Here is a 20,994-nt window from a genome sequence, read left to right on the forward strand (position 1 = left end):
GGTCCTTTTTGTAGTTATTTCTACTGGAAAAAAAGAATGTGCCTGTAAATAATATCCTGCGTATAAACGTTGTTGTCCAGTGAAAACCTTCCCTTGACCTGAAATTTCTAGAAAATTGTACATGCATGTTGATACGAGATACAGAAATGAAACATTTGAAATTAAATTTTGGGCCTAAAATGTTAAAATAATTTTTCGTATCAAAATCCCATTTTCCGGCTTCAAACGTAATGTTTTCGTCGTTTTCGTTATTGGCAAATCGAATTCGATCGAAATTGAAAAAATTCCGGAGTACGGTACATGTCGGTGTTTGCGTACTTTTGCGTACCGTGCATTTTATTCGACGACACTTCATATTTTTAAAAAGCAAAATTGACAAAAAAGTGCGTTTGAAACCCAAAAACAGGACATTCCATGCGAAAAATAATTTCGAAAAAATTCAGATTGCATTTATTACTGGAAAAAAACAAGATTGGGGCCGTTTTTTAGAAACAAATTTTGGGCCAATTTTTTTTTGAAAATAGCTTATTCGATGAATCACAGAAGTTCCCGAGCTGCTATTAAGTGGAATTTGTAGAATGTTTAAAAATACACTCAAAAAAAGTAGTTTTCAAGATAAATTTCAGGTCAAGGGAAGGTTTTCACTGGACAACAACGTTTATACGCAGGATATTATTTACAGGCACATTCTTTTTTTCCAGTAGAAATAACTACAAAAAGGACCATTTAGTTGTTGATAAGGAGAGTTGACAAAGTTTTCAGAACTAAATATCTGAAAAAGTATTGGAAGCTTCTTACTTCGTACAGCTCGGTTGGTTTCACATATTCCTTGGAACCGCGGCCGCCACTCGCCTGTTTGAAGAAGTGGTAAAGCGCGCGCTCTTCAGTAGAGTCATTGCTGGTTCGAATCTGGATCCATTCAGATTTTTTTTTCAAATAGTTTGCACGGGAAAAGTGTTCCTTATCTTAAGCTTAACAAGTTTGCGATTGATTAATTTTTCACATTCCCTCTGTCCGAAAAGATATGTGGGTATATAGAGCCCTACTTGTCGAGTTTCTTATTATTATGCCAAATCACAAAGTTGACAGGAATGTTTTCAAAAACGACAGATTGAGAATTTTTCTACAATAACTGATTAGTGCCTAATAGTTGGAAAAAGAGCACAGCTATGAAACTTTCATGTTGATTTCAGAATGAAATTGTAATCATACCTAAAATCTGCTACAAGGTAACTTTCAAGTTCCAACTTTTGATATTCTTTTTTTCATTAGGTAGTAAAAAATCGTTAATCGTAGTAAAAAATCAAATTCGGAAACCGTAGTAAAAAATACGACCGTAGTAAAAGATACATTTCGTAGTAAAAAATCGAAATTGGAAAATGTAGTAAAAAATACGGCCGTAGTAAAAGATACATTTCGTAGTAAAAAATCGAAATTAGAAAATGTAGTAAAAAATACGGCCGTAGTAAAAGAGTAAACCGTAGTAAAAGAGCAACGTAGTAAAAGATGAGGTAGTAAAAGAGCATTTGCCTTGAAAACCCAAAAAAGTCGAATTCATAAAATTTGCCAATTTTAAATATCTTTCGCATTGGCACATTTTTCGGCAACTATTTCATATTTTCCTACTTTAGTTACCCCCGCAAAGTTAATTCTAAAGCTTCTGCTATTTATGAGTTGCTGAACTTTGAAATTTCAGCAATATCCGGCAATTTTTGGACACTCTATCATGTGTCTTAACTCCAGTTACCGAGAAAATTGTTGAGTTTTTAATTTTCGGCATTTTTCAGCAATTTTTGGAAACTTTATTCAGAAAATTTGGGCAATTTTGGACAAACTTATCTTTTAACTTTTAACTCCAGTTACCAAAAAATGTCAAAGTTGCCGAAATTCTGAATTTCGGCAAATTTCAGCATTTTTTGGGGATTTTATCATATGCTTTAACTCCAGTTACCTGCAAAATTTCTGATTTTTTGGAAACTTCATTTAGAAAATTTCGGAAATTTTGGACAAACTTATCTTATAACTCTAGTTACCAAAAAAAAAATGTAAGTTATCTGGAAATGACTAAATTGATAATTTTGGCAATTTCCGAAAATTTCTAGAACCCTCATTATCTAAGAATTGTCAGATTTTCAAATTTAGGCATTTTTTCTGCAAATTACCAAATTGCTGAATTTTTCCAATTTTCGAAAACTCTATATTTTTGAGTAGTTAGAAAAAATTAATATCTCAACCGAAAATTTATCCACCTTTTGCTAAAAATTTTTCCTTATCTAGAACATTTTGCCTTATCTAGAACACCATGTACATGGGAAATCCGTAATTTTCAAGTCTTAAAAAAGTTTAAGTGAAAGCTGGTAACTTTTCGGTCAAAAACTGAAGAATAAAAAAGTTGCAAAATCTGATCCATATTCTCACCAACTAAAAAATTCCTCTCAGAAACCTGTCCACTTACGATGTAAGAAAGAGGCGGAGCCTAATTTCGCTTTCTCTGAGACGTTTTTATCAAGGGCATTTTATCTGTTATCAATGAGGGGAATATTTTTGAAGAAAAATTTTGAAACCAGTAATTTTTAAAAAAGTGAAGTTATTGTGTAGGTACAAAAGTGGCTGTTAGCCTGCCTGCCTACTGGTCCTACCTCCATGTTTGCCTTCCCGTACCTGTCTACGCCTACATTTCTGCCTAGATTTGCTTACGCTTTTTAAAATGAATTGATGTACGCCGTGAACTTATGTAGAACTATGTAAAAATGAAATTTTAAATTAAAAATATTTAACATTATTTAGTTTTAACTCGCCAATTTATTCTGAAAACCAAAAAGATGACTAAATCAGAATCGGAAGAAGAGGACAAATTTAAGCCTGTGAGTTTTATTGGAAAGTTGGCACTTTAGCTTCAAAATGTCTTACAAGTAATCCTTCCTTTGTGCCAGCTTATCGTCTTGCTTGAAATTGCCTGCCTGCCTGCGTGTTTAGCCTCCCCGTCTCCCTACATATGCCTACCTACTTACTTACCAATGCATCCACCTAGGCCTTCTGGCTACTTTGCCGTTTTGCCTACCTGCACGCCTAGCTAGTAGCCTCATATTTTTGTGTTCTCAATAAAGTGGTCTTTCAGGGAACCATAATCAGAAGCCGTGAAGCCAAATACGTGATACTTAGTCAACTCTTTGACGGTACTATTGTTGGAGAGTACTTGGTAAATGATATCGCAAAAAAGCAATCGTTCACAATGAAAATCGAACAAACAGAAATAAGACGCAATGAAAAGCTGAGAATGGAGATTTCTGTTTTGAAATCGGTGGATGGCGGTGAACACTTCCAGAAAATTGTGGATCGCAGGAGAAAAGACAGAGATCATTTCTGTTTTTTGGTTTTGCAACAAGTTGGAAAGTCATTGGCTGATTTGAAAAAAGAACGAGCTGATAAAGTATTCTCATCTGCTACTGGGCTCGGAGCAGCACGCCAGTGTTAGCAGGCAATTGAAGAGTTGCATAAGAAGGGATTCGTTCATCGTGACCTGAGAACTGGTCACTATGCATGTGGACTTGGTGACAAACGGCATAACATTTATCTTCTCAACTTTATATTCGCGCGGAAGTATGTCAACTCCAACAATGAGCAGAAGTCCGCAAGAAGAGGAAATGTGGGGTTCAAGGTGAGCGTAGTATCTAACTCTATTAGTGAAATTGTTTCTAGGGAATTTCTCGTTTCGCATCGATTGCAAGCCACCTAAAAACTGAACTGAGCCCCAAGGATGACTGTGAAAGTTGGCTCTACACGCTGCTCGGCCTCATCCTTCCAAAAGATGTTCCATGGCGTGATCTCCAGGACTGGAATGAGATTCTGAAAATGAAGCAAGCATGCCGGACAACAAAGCGTGATAAACTCTTTGCTGGAATCAAGCAGAGTAGTGAACTCAACAAGATCCTCGACTACATCGACTCGAGAGTCTATCAAGATCGTGTGGACTACCAGTTCATCTACAAGCTGCTCGCAGATGCTTGTACTACCGCCGGTGTTGACATCAATGCACCGTATGATTGGGAGAGGGAGTCGGAGTAAGAAGAATCTAGTAAGAATACTACTAAGGGTAATAAATACTTTGTCCGAAGTTTAACTTGTGGCGAAAAGTTTTTGAAAAATTTTGACCAAAACTTGATTTTTTCCCCAATAATTTAGTAAAATGACACAAAAATGAGTTATTTTAATGTTTAAGCAGACACACCAGGGGTGGGCGGTAAACGATTTTTTCCGGCAAATCGACAAACGGGCAAATTTCCGGAATTGAAAAATTCCGGCAAATCGGCAAACCGGCAAGTTTCCGGAATTGAGAACCTCCGGCAAATTAGGAAACTGGCAAACTGCCGGAATTGAAAATTTTCGGCAAGTCGGCAAACCGGAAAATTCCGGCAAACTGCCGGAATTGAAAATTTCCGACAAGTCGGCAAACCGGCAAATTGCCGAAATTGAAAACTTAACCTGAGCACTGCAAACGTTTGAAAAAAAAGTTGAAAACTTCCGGCAAATTGTGAAACCGGCAAATTGACGGAATTGAAAATTTCCGGCAAATCGACAAACCGGCAAATTGCCGGAACTAAAAACTTCCGGCAAATCGGCAAAATGTGCCAAAAAATAGAAATAATACGTTCATTACTGAATGTCAAATTCAATTTGCACAAATAGATAGAAAAAACGACGAAAATAAAAAACGCAGTGATACCGTAACTGTTGCTTTGGGATGGAGACTGTCCTGAATCGAAGGGGGGAGTTGGGGGGATTTTGGCTACTCAAGAATGACAAAATACATATTGAACCGGGCAGCATATATATATATATATATTAACAGAAAAAAAGAAGTGATTATTAAAAAGAGGAATTTCGAACCGAAAAGATTATTAGAAATAGGTACAAGTTTTCGAGTAGCAGCATTTGGTAGAGATACATTGATTTTTTAAAGTGCGTATTTTGTTGTGGAGAGGACGGTGTTAACAACAGATAGGAATATGAAAAAAATGGGGAAAAGAGGTACCTAATAGTATGGCAAGTGGCGAGAGAGATGTGGGACAGAAAGAGAGAAAGAGACAGACAGAGAGGTAAAATGAATTTAAAAACAATACGACTAGCGTCATTTTCAATATATGTACATAACCGGGGTGGGGTGCAACAATTCTCACAAGTGTTTTGTACATGAAGGAATGATAGGTTTGGCTTGAAGGAGAAAGGAATACATAATGGAATAAGAAAGATCATCTAATCAATTCTTGACGGTGGTGGTTTTGATAAACTGGGCCAATTGCTCATAGGCACCGGCGGTGAGCTTCGGGTAGAGGGAGAGAAGAGCTGGAGATGACATGGCCGTGGAGAGTTGTTGTTTCTGGAATTAGTTATATTTAATTTCAAAATAGAAATTAATAAGCGCAAATCACAAACTAGTAGCAGTGTATTTTTTCTACACTTTTACGACTTTAAAGGTCTCGCTACGCGCCATCCATCGATTTTTGGAGCGCGTGGCGAGACCATTTTGAATAAATGCGCCCTTCTTTAAAGTCGTGAAAGTTGGAAAAAATACACTGTCAGAGTGTCCCATATTGGTTTGATCTACGTAGATCTACAAAAAATGCGGGAGTTGAGACGCAGAGTTCCCAACTGAATTCGCATGGTTAAGAACGTGCTGACGTCACATTTTTTTTGGCGAAAAATTCCCGCATTTTTTGTAGATCAAACCGTAATGGGACAGCATGTCACCACGTGATGTAGCTCTCATTTTCTAAGATCTTTAAAACGAGCCGAGATATCAGCTTTTCTGTATTTTGGAGTAAAATCAAAGTGTTGGTGTTTGCAGCACAGGTCCAGCGAGTGTGAAGAGACACAGACGTCCCGGGACCCAGGGCGCGGGAGCAAGAAGAGCCGATTTGTGTCGATTTACGGAGGAATGTCTGTGTCTCTTCAACTCTAGATCTACGAGTGCTTAAACGGGAGCTCTAAAAAATTCAACTCCCCATGTATACTTACCAAAAAATCAGAATTCGGCGAGATCGGCAACGCTGCAGGAATCGGCGTAATCACTGGCGCCGGCGTAGAAACCACTGGCGGTGTCACAATCGGCAGAGGAAGCTTGATCCCAGACGCGATCAGCTGCTGGGCTAACGCCACAAAGTTGATATTTCCCAACGAGATCGGCTGTACCGGAGCCGGCTTTGGTTTTGGTGGCGGTGGCGGTGGCGGCAGTGGCGGCAGTGGCGGACGGTTACACAGTACACGTATCGCGTCTGCCGAGACATTCTTGAGCAACGCGTGCTCTCTTAACACGAACTCCATTGGAGTCAAAAGTTTGGCGTCGCGATCGAGATTGGCGAATTGCTCGGCGAGCTGCTGGATTTCTTGTCGCGTGGCTTTGGAGGCATTGTCGAAGTGGCGCATGTTGTCGAACTCTCCTTTGGAAACGTCGAAGTTCGCTGACGCTCGACTCTTAAAGTTCGGATCCTTCATCTTTGCCTTCCATTCTTGCTGCTGCGTGACGACTTTATGTGTGAAATCGGACTCCTTCACCCACAAATTGTATTCTTCAGGCGATTTCAGGAATAAAGCCTCGAGAGCTGCATCGTCCATTTTGTTAAGCTGCTCGATGATGACTGCCTCAAATTTGTTTCTAGGCTTTAGGCCTTTGGATCCAGATGGTCCGAGGAAGTCGGCAATATGGAGATTCTCCATCTTCTTCTTGTTCCTCAACTTGCACTTCTCAATATCTGCATCTCTATCCACAATCTCCTCGCCTTCCTCTTCTTCATCAGCTTCCCAGCCGTTGTCCGCGGCCACCGGCACAGGTGTCTCCATAGCGGGTCTCTTCGGCGGCGCCTGATGCGGCGCAGCTTCATCGTATTCACGCTTGCCAGCTCTGTGCGAGTTCAGGACAAATTTATTCCAGGCTTCCAGGTTCTCATTGGATTTATCGAATACTTCAATAAGCCGAATCCACTGGAAGCTGTTACAGCCGGTGTGCACAAAACCGCTCGGCTTGATCGGATAGTGATGGTGCATGATGAAGTCGGTCGGTGTGAACTTTCCCTCACAATGCTGGCATTCGATGCATCGCATGTTCCGCCGATTCTTGTACCAATAGCCGTGTGTTCCACTCTGCATCACATCCTCCTCCAAGTCATCGCTCTCCAACCATTCGCTGCAGTAGTCGATGAAGTTGACGTGCACAACGTGAACTCGATCGGAGATGTCCCTGGAAATGGCTTTGGTTGTTTTGTTGGTCTAGCTGGTTTTTTTTGTCTTTTTTTTAGTTGAGTTTTTGGCCTTTTGACCCCGAAAACTATTCAGATATTCAAAGAGACTCGAAAGATGATGTCTCTTCTCTCTTTTGAAAAATGAGCTTTGGCCGAGAAATTGTTTTCTTGTCGGGCTCTCTATTTAGAGTGAGAGATGCGTAGGAAGCGCGGCGTCCGGAGCTTGCTTCTAATTAGAGAGCTGCCCCGGCCTCACAGGAGTGTTTATGCTAGTGGAACTTAGGCTCGCCACACTTACCAGTTGTCGTGCTCGGCCAACGTGAGCATGCTCTCCAGGCGGAGCTCGCCCATGATCCGTTCAATGTCCGACCGGCTCATCAGGCTCAGCGATGTGATGTTGAGGTTTTCGCACTCCTTGCTCTTCTCCATGACTGCTCGGAACTGGGATGGCGACGCCATTCGGATGTAGACGTTTTTGTAGCCTGGAAAATTACCTTTTCAGCAAAGTCCTGTTAAAAGGGTCGAGGGTGCCTGGTGTTCCCGAGAGAGATCATGCTAAAAGAAAAAAAAACTTACGAAGCAAATTCTGAAACGACATCTGATCCTTCTTGTCCTTCTTTGTGAGCATATCATCGAGAATCTCAATCGGCAGGTGTGGCTCCCCATCGATGGACAACGCTGGGACACGGACTCTGCAAGAATTTTGAATTTTTTTTTCCGAGGTCTAGACGGAACTAGTCAAACTAGTCGCCTGGATAACAAAATAAAATAGAGTGAACACGCTGCCCTATCGAAAACATGGAAGTGCACCATGTTTTTGTGGAAATATTTTTGCTGTTTTTTAGACGATGACGCCATTGACTTCTTGGTCTTGTGATTGTTTTTTGAAAATAAAACTACGCTACTAGGCTTGTTGTCCCAGACTTCTCGCTGCACCCCCAAAGCTTTACGCTGACCTTTGCTCAGGTTGAAGTGGCGGCGGGGCGAAATATGTGTACGTACAGGATGTGCTCTTTTGAGCTCCGACAAAATGTTGCAGGCTCCTTCTTCTTTTTCTTCTTTTTCTGCTGCAGCTACTCCTCACCCTCATGTGACATTGTGAGGGGCGCGCGCGCCTCAAATGTGAATGCATAATGATTTGGGACCCCTTGGCTAGACACTAGTAAGAAGGAAGAAGTGCGCGGAGAAAAAAGCAATGGGATAGAATGAGGAAGGGGAGAGATGTGATTTTTGGAGTCCCTCTCTTTTTTTTGTGTTGCTTAATGTTTTTTGAGGATATATGTCGAGCAGGTGAAATTAAATGTGACTCATTAGGGGGTTTTTGAGACTCTCGACATTTGGTTCTAGGTTTCGCGATTTTGAAAAAGCGAGGAGATTGAAACTCCGCAGAAATCTAAGCCTAAGCCTAAGCTTGAGACAAAGCCAGAGCCTAAGCCTAAGCTTAATCCTAAGCCTAAGCTTAATCCTAAAAGTCTATTTGTCAGCAAAAAAGAAAAAAAGTTGAAATTCCGTAGGAATCTTAGCATAGGACTAAACCTAAATTAAAGGATAAGGTTAAGCCTGAAGTGAAGCCTAAGCTTAAGCCGAAGCCTAGGCCCAAACTTAAGCCTAAGTCTAAGCCTAAGCCCATTTTTCAGCAGTAAAAGTCTGCTCACCCCAACAACCAAATCCACAAGAATCTCCCCGGATCGCTATACTTCTTCTGATGGATCACAATCCCATCGGCTCGAGAATCCTTCCGCTTCGCCGACGTCGACGGTTGCCCATCATCATCGTCGTCTGATCTCGTCTCCTCATGCAACGCCTTCAAGTTCGCAATCAATGGATCAATGTCCATGAGGTCTGGGGTTCGGTGCTCCGGCTCCACCTGCTGCGAGGAGCCGATCGGCGAGTCGGACATATAGGATCTGTAATAAGGAAATGAATTAGGTAAGGGTGGGTGGGAGGAAGCAGCGAAAATGCAAAATATGTACAGACGAAATATATATTTATCAGAATAACAATGATGTGGCATATTGACACACAGAACACAAATCACATGTGATGTGTGAGGATAGATGAGCTGGCCTGGCGCAAAAATCTGTGAAAGGTGTTAAATGAGGAATTAGACGGCGAGACAGAAACTCTGCTCCGCCCCAGAAGGCGTGTCTTTTTGCTGCTTCTCGTGTGCCCGCCGCTATCCGCCCATTTCGTGTTGAACTCTTGACCATCGACTAGCTGCGAGAGCACAAACAGACGCTATTGACACAATATAGTAAAATTTACTATGCCAGACTTGAGAGCCCGAACATTTTGAGTTTCGAAATGAAAAATAGGAAAAAAAAAAAGATTATCAGAGATCTTGGAGGATTAGGATTAACTACAATAACAAAGAAGAACACGAAAAGTGTGACGGAATTGATGAAGGTGGATATAGTCTTATAGGTCAAGATTTACATATGATCTTACACTTTTGAAAGTTACGAAAAAACATTGTGATTTGGAGGCTAGGACGTCTAGAGATATTTCCGGTAGTAGCCCAGAAATTAGAAAATTGAAATATGAACTTCTAAGAAAATCAGTAAAAAAATGTAGCACCACAAATGTATGTAGTCTAGACCCCCGAAGAAATCGGACGGACATTGCAACATTGGGTTCCTATCGCAAAGCCAAGTGGGCGAGAAAGAAGAGGGACAGATGAAGAGTGAGACAGTGCTGGCGGTAGTAGGTGGGAGGGGGGAGGAGGAACTACGTACGATCTTTTGATTCGTATGGTCTTGTTGGAAATGTGTTTGTATATGCGAAAAGATAGATAGAAGATGGGGTGGTGGTGGAGCAAAGAGCAATAAGTTGTTGTTGTTGCGAAAAAGCTTATAGCTGTGTCGGTGGCGTAGATACAAAAATGTTTTAAATTGGCAAAATGTAGAAAAAAATTTGCTGAACATTTTTTTAGTTGACAACTTTTTTATAGCATTTATAGCAATTGAGATATGGTGGCTCAAAGATGAGACAGCATAGAATTCAAAAAAAGTGCAAAAAGATTGGAGCAGTCTATCTCTACAGGAATAGGTGGAACACAAATTTAATCAACTGGCAAAAGGTAGAAAAAAATTTGCTGAATATTTTGTTAGTTAACAACTTTTTGATAGCTCACAAAGCAACCGAGATATGATGGCTCAAAATTGAAACATAGTAGTTTCAGGTGTGCAAAGATTGGAGCAGCCTATCTCTGCAGGAATTGATGATACAAAAAGTGATCAACTAAAAAATTGTACAAACTTTTTTGTTGAATATTTTGTTAGTAAACAACTTTTTGATAACTTTCATACCCACAGAGATACATTAGCTCAAAGTTGTGACACGAGAAATAAACTTTGGAAATTCAGCGCCACATGACAAACGTCAGCGAAAATTTGAAAGAACACAAAAAACACAATGGCATATAATTATCTATAGATATTACTGCCCAAAGCCGTTCAACTCAAAAAAAATTGTGCACAATTCATGAGAAATCAAGCCAAACAACTGGAAGCTTATGCGTTATACGTGAGGAACGCGTGAGAATTTTCGAAGCCAAAATGCAGATGTATTTTTCCTACATAAACATGAATTTTGAACACCTAATGGTTTTTGAAATTATTATTTTGCTTGAAAATAACAAGAAAAAAAAACTGCAAAAACAAGATGTGACTGAGGGATTAGCGTTATAGACGTTATCAGTGTAGTCTGTGGAAATACAGGAAAAAAAATAATCAGAGAAAGATGTGACTTGAAACAGTTGTAGCTAGGTAGGATTAAGAGATATCAAAAAAGTTACAACTAGCAAAATGTAGAACTAATTAAGGGCTACAATTTGTGAGTTGACAACTTTTTGATAACACATATTCTAGAGGAGATATTGGAGATCAAAGCTAGCTACTTTGAATCAAGAAATACCAAAAAGGTTGTCAACTGGCATAACGTAAAACAGATTAAGAGCAACAATTTGCAAGTTGGTAACTTTTTGATAGCGATTATGTTGAAGGAGATACAAGAGCTCAAAGTTATAGATCACAGAATCACTTAGCAAAAAGTTATCAACTAACAAAATGTAGAACTATAGTTCTACATTTTGTTAGTTGCCCACAATTCGTTAGTGGAAAACTTTTTGATAGCGACTCATTCTAGAGGCGATACGATAGGTAAACGAGGGCTTAAAGATTAAAGACCAGTGTGACACATTTTTTATCAGGAAACAAATATGACACTTAAACATAGTAATTATCCAAAAATATGGAGCTTGGATTCTAAGAGCAAAGTACACACACACACGGTAACCATGGAAATGTTCAAAAACCAAAAGTGCAAAAATGATGGGGGTCCATAAATAAAGAACAAGAAACATACATAAACAACATTCCGCACCGATATTTTCAAATACATCAGCGAGGAAAAGAGAAAAAGAGTGAAAAGTCTGGCGCCAGAGACCCCTCCCGTCGCGTCGTCTTCCACACAAACAGACACTACTAACGACTGCGACCAAACGGCGAAGCGCAAAAAAAAAAAAAAGACGGGGAGAGGACATGTGACCGAACTTTTCTTCCTCGCCGCACTTCTTCAGAGTCTCTCTCTCGTTTTCCATGTTGCTGTGCTAGCAAAGAATGTTTCTGCAGAAGAGGGCGCCGGGCGCCCGCGCGCGTGGATCGTTGAAAAATGTGGAAAGACGTCTAGACGCAGTTGATGGGCTGTCTCGCCTCTTCTATCTCTCTCTCTCACTCTCTCTATCTCTGTGCATCTCTGCTCGGGCTCCTCTTCATGATGAGGTGGGCTAGACGGCATCGTTGTGCACTCTCTCGCTTTGTCTGCTCGTCTATTTCTCGTTACGTGGTTTTTTGTGCTAGATGTCGTTTTTTTTTTCTTGCCGAGCTCACGAGTTCAAGCGCTCGCTGGCTCCGCCTCTGGCGACGAAAGGGTCAAAGTAACAAGTGAGAGTATATGGATAGGCGGAGTTCCGCCGGAAATCGGATTTTGAAGACGTGAGAGTCTGAACATTTTGGGGTGTGTCGATGCACCATGTTGTTAAGAGCTACAAGGTAGTCGATCGAGTGTGGACGAAAGTTTGCGAAAACTGAACAAAGTTTGACAAAAGTTGGTTGAAAGTTGACAAAAGTGGCAAAGCTTTTGATGATAAGTTAGCGAAAGTCAGACAAATTTGTCGAAAGTTTGCGAAAGTTGTCGGAAGTTTTGGAACAAGTTAGTCGAAAGCTGGCGGAAGTTAGAGAAAGCTAGTCAAAATTTGACAAAATTTGGAACAAGTTAGTCAAAAGCTGGCGGAAGTTAGAGAAAGCTAGTCAAAATCTGGCAAGACTTGAAAAAAGTTAGTCGAAAGCTGGCGGAAGTTAGAGAAAGCTAGTCAAAATCTGACAAAATGTGGAGCAAAGTAGCCGAAAGTTGTCGGAAGTTATGAAAAAGTTAGTCAAAATCTGGAAAAATTTGGAACAAGTTAGTCGAAAGCTGGCGGAAGTTAGAGAAAGCTAGTCACAATCTGGCAAAATTTGGAGCAAAGTAGTCGAAAGTTGCCTACAGTAGGCCAAAGCCCATGTAATTTTGCCAAATGTTGAAAAAAGTTCTACTCATGGTTCGAAAGTTTGTCGAAAGATGACGAAAGTCTGAGAAAGTTCAGAAAAACTATTTCTAGCCAGAAGCTACCGTAACCCTTTCTACACATATTCCTCCCTCATTCATTGGACCCTTTCAATTCTTAAGACCTCCACCATCTTCCGGCGAAGAAAATGAGAAATGCGAAGACGTGAGAAATGAGAAAAACCCCCGACACTGCAGTGCCGAGCTGTCAGTCTAAGATGAGCTCCACACACACAGACCGCCTTGGAGGAATTGGACAAAAATCGGTGGGGCTCCGATGTATGTGCTCCGGGGGGCCCTCGGGGAAATTGATGGAACACTTCGAAATTGGACTACTGACATTGTGGCGAGCCGAACAAAAAATGAAATGAATGACGTTGAGTTTGAATTGATGGATTCAAAATTACAAGCTTTTAACCATGTCAAAACGGGGAAAGTGTAATGAGATGGAGGGTTAAATGTGTCGGCCAGCCAAAAAAAAAGAAAAAGAACGAGACCTTTTTCGGGTCATATAATCTCATTCGATCAGATTACGTAAATCCTCTGGTTGGCACCCAGACATTTTTCACATAATGTTTGATATTTTGGATTTTTGTTTAACGTGTTTAGTATTTGACTTAATTATTTGCTCAAGTTTTTAATATCAGTGGTCTTTGTTGTCTATGCCTATAGGGAAGTGCGTGTAACTTCGTGAAAACTGAAATTGTCAAAAATTTGTTTAACGACAAAATATTTAGCACAAAATTGTTTATATTTTGTTAGTTGACAACTTTTTGATTGTGTATCTTTGAAGTTGACTCCTGGTAGAAAGAGCTAATGGGAGAGGGTCCTGCTTTGAAGCTTTGTAACTCCGTGGGCACTAGTTTTATCAAAAATTTGTCAACAAAGAAAATGTTCAGCACAAAATTTTCTTTATTTTGTTAGTTGACAACTTTTTGATACCTCTTGTCTCTGCCGAACTATGCGCCTTTAAACTTGGACTTGACTGAAAAGAGTAAACAAGGTGAGGGGACGCCCTGTGTTTGAAGCTCTATAACTCCATGGGTACCAGTTTTATCAAAAATTAAAAAAAATACAAACTGTTAAGCACAAATTTTCCTATATTTTGTTAGTTGACAATTTTTTGATACCTCTCGTCTCGGCAGAGCTATGCGCCTTTAAACTTGGGCATGACTGAACATAGTAAAGGGGGGAGGCTTTGCCACTTTGAAGCGCTGTAACTCCGTGGGTGCTAGTTTTATCAAAAATTTGTCAACTAAAAACATTTTTATTATAAAATTTCCTATATTTTGGTAGTTGGCAATTTTTCGATATCACTTGTCTCTGCCAAACTATGCGCCTTTAAACTTTGGAGGTGACGCGCTATGTTTGTAACCTTGTCTAGACAATTGGTAGCGTACAAACAAACACGTTTTAAAAATATCAAACATTACTCATTGTTTTTTACAAAACAATGCAACTAAAAGAGCATTTTTGCACCGAAAAAAATCAATAGAACAGTAGTAGTGTCTGGCGGAGTAGAAAGGTGTGTATGTGGTAATCGGCGAGACGGATCATAATGCGCGGCAGAAGGCGAGATGCAATCTAATTGAACTCTCCCCACATGTTGTAGAGGGTGTCGGATAGTACATGCGCGTGGTCTTCACGTGAACCTATTTTTGCGGCTTTTCGCTCTATTTATAGGGCATAGGGCCCTATAGGGCCACGAAATCAGTTTATAGGGGTAATTGGTATTTTTCAAAACAACATGGTGGGAATAATATAAATTAGCTTACTAGTCAACAACCTCCAACTTTTGAGATTAATTTTAGAATTTGTTTTCCCCCACCCGGGTGGATTCCCTTGGAGTTTGTGAAAAACATGATAACTAGATTTGAAAATGTCCAAAGTCCTCTCCTATTTCGAGAAATTTCAATTACTGTTTGAACGTGATCTTTTGATCTTTCTCCCGCGCCGCTTTCCCCGCCTTATTGACGTTTGTGGTGTCTGTGCACACGGGGGGTTTGAGCACACAGTGTGTGTGTGTATGTGTGAGCTGGCATTATGAATAGCATTTGAATTCGACTGACTTTTTGGGGGTATTAAATATTGTTATTGGGGATGGAGTTTGATATGAAAAAAGTTTTTGGTGACACGGGTTTTGGGGAAATCAGGGGGCATCCGGAGTTATAAAATTTGGGGTAGTTTCCAAAATGTGTGCTTAGAAATGCCTAGACATATATTCAAGTTGTATGTGAAGTTGGCAAGATGATATTCAGGGGTCGGCGGCAATTGCCGATTTGCCGGAACTTTTTCATTCCGGCAATTTGCTGGTTTGCCGTTTTTCCGGCAAATGTCGTCAAATCGGCAATTTGAAGGTTTGCCGATTTGCCGGAAATTTTCAATTCTGACAATTTGCCGATTTGCCGTAAATGTTTAATTCCGGCAATTTGCCTATTTGTCGGAAATTTTCAATTCCGGCAACTTGCCGACTAGCCGGAAATGCTCAATTCCGCTCTAGGTAACCTCAAATAAGCTGTGCCAAAATTCGTATAACTTGAACCTTTTGAACTTGAAATCTAGTTATCTTTTGAACTCTATGTCGCCAAAACTACACTATATATACACTAATGAAATTAGCTGCTCAATCTCTAAATCTAAACAAAACTAGACGATTCTCCCCGCCTCCCACATCCGCCGGGGGATTTCCAAAGCACATTGCGGCGTGTTTTAATACTGCGCTTAAATGATCTTTTGATACTTGTTAGTCTCGAGCTTTCGTCTAATTCCATATTCCAGAAGGCGAAAAAAGTAATTTAGTATTCTTCGAACCATGTTTTTTTTTTCAATTAACTCGGCATTTTTCGTTAGTATACATATATCTATCGTAGATATCATAACTTCCGTCTCTTATCCTATACTACACCCATTCTTGAAACCTGACTCCAAAACGTTTCAGGGGGCACGGGGGCACGTGATGACAGACGACTAGACACCGTTCTCTGTGTCTCGGACCTTATCATTACTCTCTTCGGCAAACTTTGTCGAGCACAAAAAGAGCAGCCGTACGGCGGGAGCTGGCGACGCACACTGCGTGCAAAACCCGAAGAAATTACAAATGTGTTTACGAGAACAAAAAAAATGGCTAAGAAAGAGAAGAAGATGAAGCAGAACAGAGAAAGAGAGAAAGAGCAACTATCTTAGTCTGAAATTGGATGACGTGGTGGAGAGACACCCCGGAGGAGCTCAGGGTACAAAAGAACAGAAATTGAAGGGAAAAATAATAATGATGAGGAATTTTAAATAGGTAGGTTCTTAGAGGGTCAATTCTGGAAACTGCCAACTTATGATATAAGTTGTTAAAGTATTTAGGTACTTACCACACACTAGTTAGATGGTCAATTTTTGAACTTGTGAATTTATGGCAGAAACTGAAAATGCAACTAGATACCTAGAAGATCAATTCATCATATTAGTTGAAGTTTTTGAAATTGTCAACTAATATGATAGGTATATAGGTACCTAAAGAGCCAATATCAAAATTGAAACTACCAATTGAAACAAAAAATGCCTAGAAGGTAGAATTTTGAAACTTCCAACTTATAAATTGAGTTGAAAAAATATCTAGATACCTAGAACGGCAACTTGTCATATTATACATATCCTGTAGGTACTTTATTTGAAAGTACCTAGTTGGTCAATTTTAAAAACTGCCAACTTATGAACGTGCCAAATTTTGAAACTTTCAATGTGAACTTTTTAAAGCAATTCAAAACACCTAAGGCAATTGAGGTTGAAATTTTATTTTTTAATTTTTTAATTCCAAAAATTCAATAATGCCTGCCGACGTAACATAACAGTTCAGAAAATATTCGCCGTAGCAAACGAATTGTTTTCTAATCTTTGTAACCTCCCATCAAAACTAAAGAAAATGGTCGGCCTGTGATGAGAAAACCTGCCATATAAGGGGACAAAAATAGGCAGCAGCAGTGGCGGCTGGGGGGAGAAGTGAAACCGACGACGGGGTTAGAAGTAAACATGGTTGTCTGATCAAAGATTTTCTGTTCCAATGAACTAGTCACGTGGAATGGGATAATAAGTAGAAGCTTTACAGATGTTACAAAATGTGCATGATTCAGCGTACATCAAGAAGAAAATTTGTGGTTTGTGACTTATTATGTAAAATAGCAGAAAGTTTGATGAAAATTAGAGAAAAAAGCGAAGAAAAATGATCAAAATTGCCGCCATTGGGCTGATTCGGGTTCCGACCAATCAGCAAGTGGCAATGGGCGTGGCTAACGTCGCTGATCGGTGGTGCTGCTCTGTTTGTGCGGAGAGTTAAAAACCCGAATAAATGTATTGATAATTGGCTCTTAATCTGATTTTCAAAAACTAAAAACTTGAAATTGGCCATATGAGGGTTTCGACCAATCAGCAATTTGCAATGGGCGTGGCCAACGTCGCTAATTGGTCGGTGCTTCTCTGCTTGCGCGGGAAGCTTGAGTTCAAATATGTGTATTGATAATGTGCTCAAAAGTATTGAGCACGACTACACTAGGTTTATCTTTGTCCAGATAAAAGTGCAGACTAAACAGCAACTTGTCAGGGGCGTGGTCAGCGGTGCTGATTGGTCGGTTCTCAATTATTTGAAAGTTTTGAAAATTTCCAGCCTAAAGCTATCTAAAACTTAGGACTGTCAATATTTTATGGAGCTAGGATAAATTGGCTGAAAAATCTGCCTACCAATCAGCGGCGTTGGCCACGCCCACTGTGAGTTGCTGATTGGTTGAATGAATTTCAATGGGGTTTTTTTTTAACTCTGTTTAAAAGTTTTATTGACGATCTTAATCAAAATTTCTTCATACAAAAGTCTAGCGGCTCCACCTAACAAGCCATGAATTACGGTAGGTAGGTAAGCTTCACAGATGCCTGCCTACCACTGAATACCTAGAAAATCAAAAACTCAAGTTCAGGATGTTTCAATTGAGAAGATTCGAAAAAATTCCAAATTCCACTTGGCCTAAAACACTGATCTTCCGATCCTTGAACTTCAGTCCTAAAACTTGACAGAAAGTTTTGAATAAAGAAAGCCAAATGATGATGATTAATGGAGGTGTGTCGTGGAATGGGAATAGACGGTGGTGTTGGTGAAAGGACATACAATTAGGAGACAACAACAACTACATCCAGAAGAGAGAGACAGACCACATATATTTTGTTGAAAGTGTGTACGTCGGCGACGGCGGCGGCGGGAAGTGGAAGAGACAGACTGGGGGGTAAACGGGTTGTACCCTCCGTACCCGTGAGGGAAAACGGGGGAAAATGGAGAAGGAAGAGAATCAAAAGATCACAATTATTAAGACGCGCTCATTAAGAGTCCTCCTGGCCACCAGACACATATTTTTGTTTGGATTTGGCGGAAAATCTAGAGATTCCGGGGGGATCTCCTTGGGCAGGTGGTGGGAAACTTTTCGTTGAGTAACGGGGTTCAGAAGATCAGGAACTGGGTATGAGACGGGGGGAGCATGAAATCGGGAGTTCAGATTTTTGAAAAAAAGTTACCTTCTTAGAAGTTGCTAAAAAACGAATCTGGCAATATTGAAAATTGTCAAATTTTAAAAGAAAATTTGATTTTTCGTCTTTTGAAGGGATATTGGTTTCGGGTTAGTGGGGGGATATGGTCGGGGTACTGTAGGTATACGGTAGGGTTACTGTAGTTTTGGAAAATTTGATTTTTCGTCTTTTGAAGGGATATTGGTTTCGGGTTAGTGGGCGGATATAGTCGGGGCACTGTAGTAGTACTGTAAGGGTACTGTAGGTATACGGTAGGGTTACTGTAGTTTTGGAAAATTTGATTTTTCGTCTTTGGAAGAGGTAATGGGTTGTATGTATGGTGAGGAATAATAAATTTGCCAAACTTATAGACGATCGGCAAATGGCAATTTTCGCAATTGTCGAATTTCAGAAAAATTTCCGAACCTGTGTCCATTTGGCTTTTCCGGCTACTTTGGCTATTGCCGAGTTTCAAAAAAAATTGGCAATTTTGGAAGTAGCCAAATTTTCGAAAATAAAAATTTTCAAAGTTGGCAAGTTTTAATAAATTTCGACATGTTTTGGAAGTTGCCAAACTTTACAAAGTTGAAGAAACCGGTACTTTTCAAAATTTCTGAATTTGAATAAAATTTGGCATTCAGCACTTTTTTGAAATTGCTCAGTTGCAATTTTTTTTGGAAATTTTTTGCCAATTTTTTCCAATTTTTGGCTACCGGAACTTTCAAAAGTTGGCAGTTTTGGTAATTGCCAAATTTATAATAATTTGATAATTTCAAAGATTTCCCATTTTTTAAAAATAATTTTTGGTAATTGGTACTCTAGAAATGTGCTTGAATTTCAAATATTCGACTACTTGGCATTTTTAATAGCGTCAAAATTTTAATTTTTGATAGAAATTGCCATTTTTGTTAGTTTACTGAATTCGGCATTTTTGGAAGATACCGACTTTTAGAGGTTTGGCAATTTAAAGTTTTGGAAATTTTGCCGAACTGGAGTGAAATTTGAAAATCCATTTTCAATGAACTTGTAGAAGTTGCCAACCAAATTTTGATATTTTTGGCAATTTTGGCTATTGCCGAAATTTAAACAAATTTGGCTTTTTTTTAGAAAATTCCGAAAATTGAATAAATCCCGACAACCGTTTTCTAAGATTTGCCAAATTTTTCGGCAAGACAATTCCAAAAATTGACATTTTGCCAAAATTTCTTCATCTGAAAATTTTCAAAAAAAAAACTAAAAAAAATGTTTTTGCAATTTCAAAACTATTTCAGATTCTTTCTTCTTCTTATTGTTTAAAACTAGACTCTCGCTTATACTTTGTGATTTGATCTTTCAATTTTTGCAACATTTGGTGAAACTATACAGGAGGAGACCGGGGAAAAAGAGAGAGAGAGAGACAATGAAATTGAAAAATATTGGAGGAAAATGATGATCGAAGTGATATCAGGGGGAGGCTACGTCATAAAAATTTCAGATTTTCAAACAAAAAAATGTATTCTCTCACTCAAGATTTAATATTCTGTGAATTTCAGAAATTCAGAAATTCAGAAATTCACAGCAGGGGCACAAAAGCACAAAAAATTGTGGGAAGAATTGAAATTTTTTGGGTTTTGATCGCTTTTGGACACATAACAAGAGGGATTTAGATGTTGGAAGTTTTGAAATTTCAGCAGGTAGGAAGCGTACCTACATGCCTACCTGTCTCTACCTCGAGCCTTCAGAATGATCGGTAGGCAAGGCTTATAATTTAATTAGATCATTTTTAGGCAGGCGGAGGTTGCCTTAAGGTCAGGCAGGCAGGCGTTTTATCTGAAGTTCGCCTACATGGAAACCCTAGTTTCCAGAATATAATTAAAGAATATTCAAAATTTAAAAATAAAACGAATTATGAAAAATTTTGAATTATAAAATTTTTTTAATGCCAAAATAATTTTTATTCAAAAATTACTGAATTTTTTCTGGTAGAATTTTTCAGATCAAAAACATTATTTTAAATATCCAAAAATTTCTCAACAGAATTAATAAACAATTTAAAATTTTTTTTACAAATTTCTATTTGGAAAAAATTAAAGAAATTTTGGCGAATATTTAGGTACAATTTTTCTTTTCTAGCTAGAAAAAACTCCAAATATTTAATTTTTTTTTCACTGATTTCTCGCAATTTTGGCAATTTTCCAAAAATGTTCTTGTTCTACATTATGCTATGTAGGTGTAGGTCTCTCAAGGACGTCTATTCCGAAGTCGTCCAAAATTTTTCAACGAAATCATATCAAGCAGCAACAGCAGCAGCAGCTGCTGATAGGAGGACGCAACGAACTTTGTTCTTCACTCAGAGAGTGTAGGGCACAGAAACGCAGACAAATAAATTGATGGGGTGTCTGGTGAGAGGAGGAAAACGGCGGGTTTTCTCATAAGTCTAGAGATAGGTGAGCGCATAGTTTTGGTGGTGGTTGGGGAAATGAGAGAGATGAGAAAGAGATAAGGTTGAAACTGATGTATAGCGAGGAAATTCACAGTTATTATGAGCCAGGGGTGTGCGGCAAATTTGCCGAATTTGCCGTTTGCCGAGCTCGGCAAATTTCGAAATTTGCCGCACACGTCAAAAATTTGACAGTACAATTTTGAC

The 20,994-nt window shown here is 39.3% G+C and overlaps 1 protein-coding gene, 1 non-coding gene and 1 pseudogene across 3 annotated transcripts; 1 reads left to right on the forward strand and 2 right to left on the reverse strand.

Annotated features, from left to right (window-relative positions):
- The first annotated feature begins 2,822 nt into the window (after positions 1 to 2,822).
- W01G7.2 lies at positions 2,823 to 4,065 on the forward strand (annotated as a pseudogene). The gene is made up of 3 exons: positions 2,823 to 2,864; positions 3,119 to 3,658; positions 3,700 to 4,065. Coding segments are annotated over exons 1-3 (948 nt in total).
- On the reverse strand, positions 3,915 to 3,989 carry W01G7.6. The gene has a single exon (NR_051880.1). It is a non-coding gene; the product is annotated as an Unclassified non-coding RNA W01G7.6 (non-coding RNA).
- A 575-nt stretch (positions 4,066 to 4,640) lies between the features above and the next one.
- On the reverse strand, positions 4,641 to 9,142 carry daf-5 (Ski protein homolog). The gene is made up of 5 exons (NM_064540.7): positions 8,891 to 9,142; positions 7,812 to 7,927; positions 7,534 to 7,717; positions 6,016 to 7,234; positions 4,641 to 5,377 (listed from the first exon to the last, which is right to left on the reverse strand). The coding sequence occupies exons 1-5, from the start codon at positions 9,133 to 9,135 to the stop codon at positions 5,258 to 5,260; spliced, it is 1,884 nt and encodes a 627-aa protein (NP_496941.1). The 5' UTR covers positions 9,136 to 9,142; the 3' UTR covers positions 4,641 to 5,257.
- Positions 9,143 to 20,994: the final 11,852 nt, after the last annotated feature.

The sequence above is a fragment of the Caenorhabditis elegans genome, chromosome II (assembly GCF_000002985.6).
Source record: "Caenorhabditis elegans chromosome II".
In the NCBI taxonomy this organism is placed as follows: domain Eukaryota; kingdom Metazoa; phylum Nematoda; class Chromadorea; order Rhabditida; family Rhabditidae; genus Caenorhabditis; species Caenorhabditis elegans.

Coding starts and splice junctions, on each gene's coding strand:
- daf-5 (NM_064540.7), bottom strand. CDS start 9,135: ATGTCCGACTCGCCGATCGGCTCCTCGCAGCAGGTGGAGCCGGAGCAC. Junction 7,928..8,890: donor TTGTGGATTTGGTTGTTGGG/GTGAGCAGACTT, acceptor AAATTCTTGCAG/AGTCCGTGTCCCAGCGTTGT. Junction 7,718..7,811: donor GTCGTTTCAGAATTTGCTTC/GTAAGTTTTTTT, acceptor GTAATTTTCCAG/GCTACAAAAACGTCTACATC.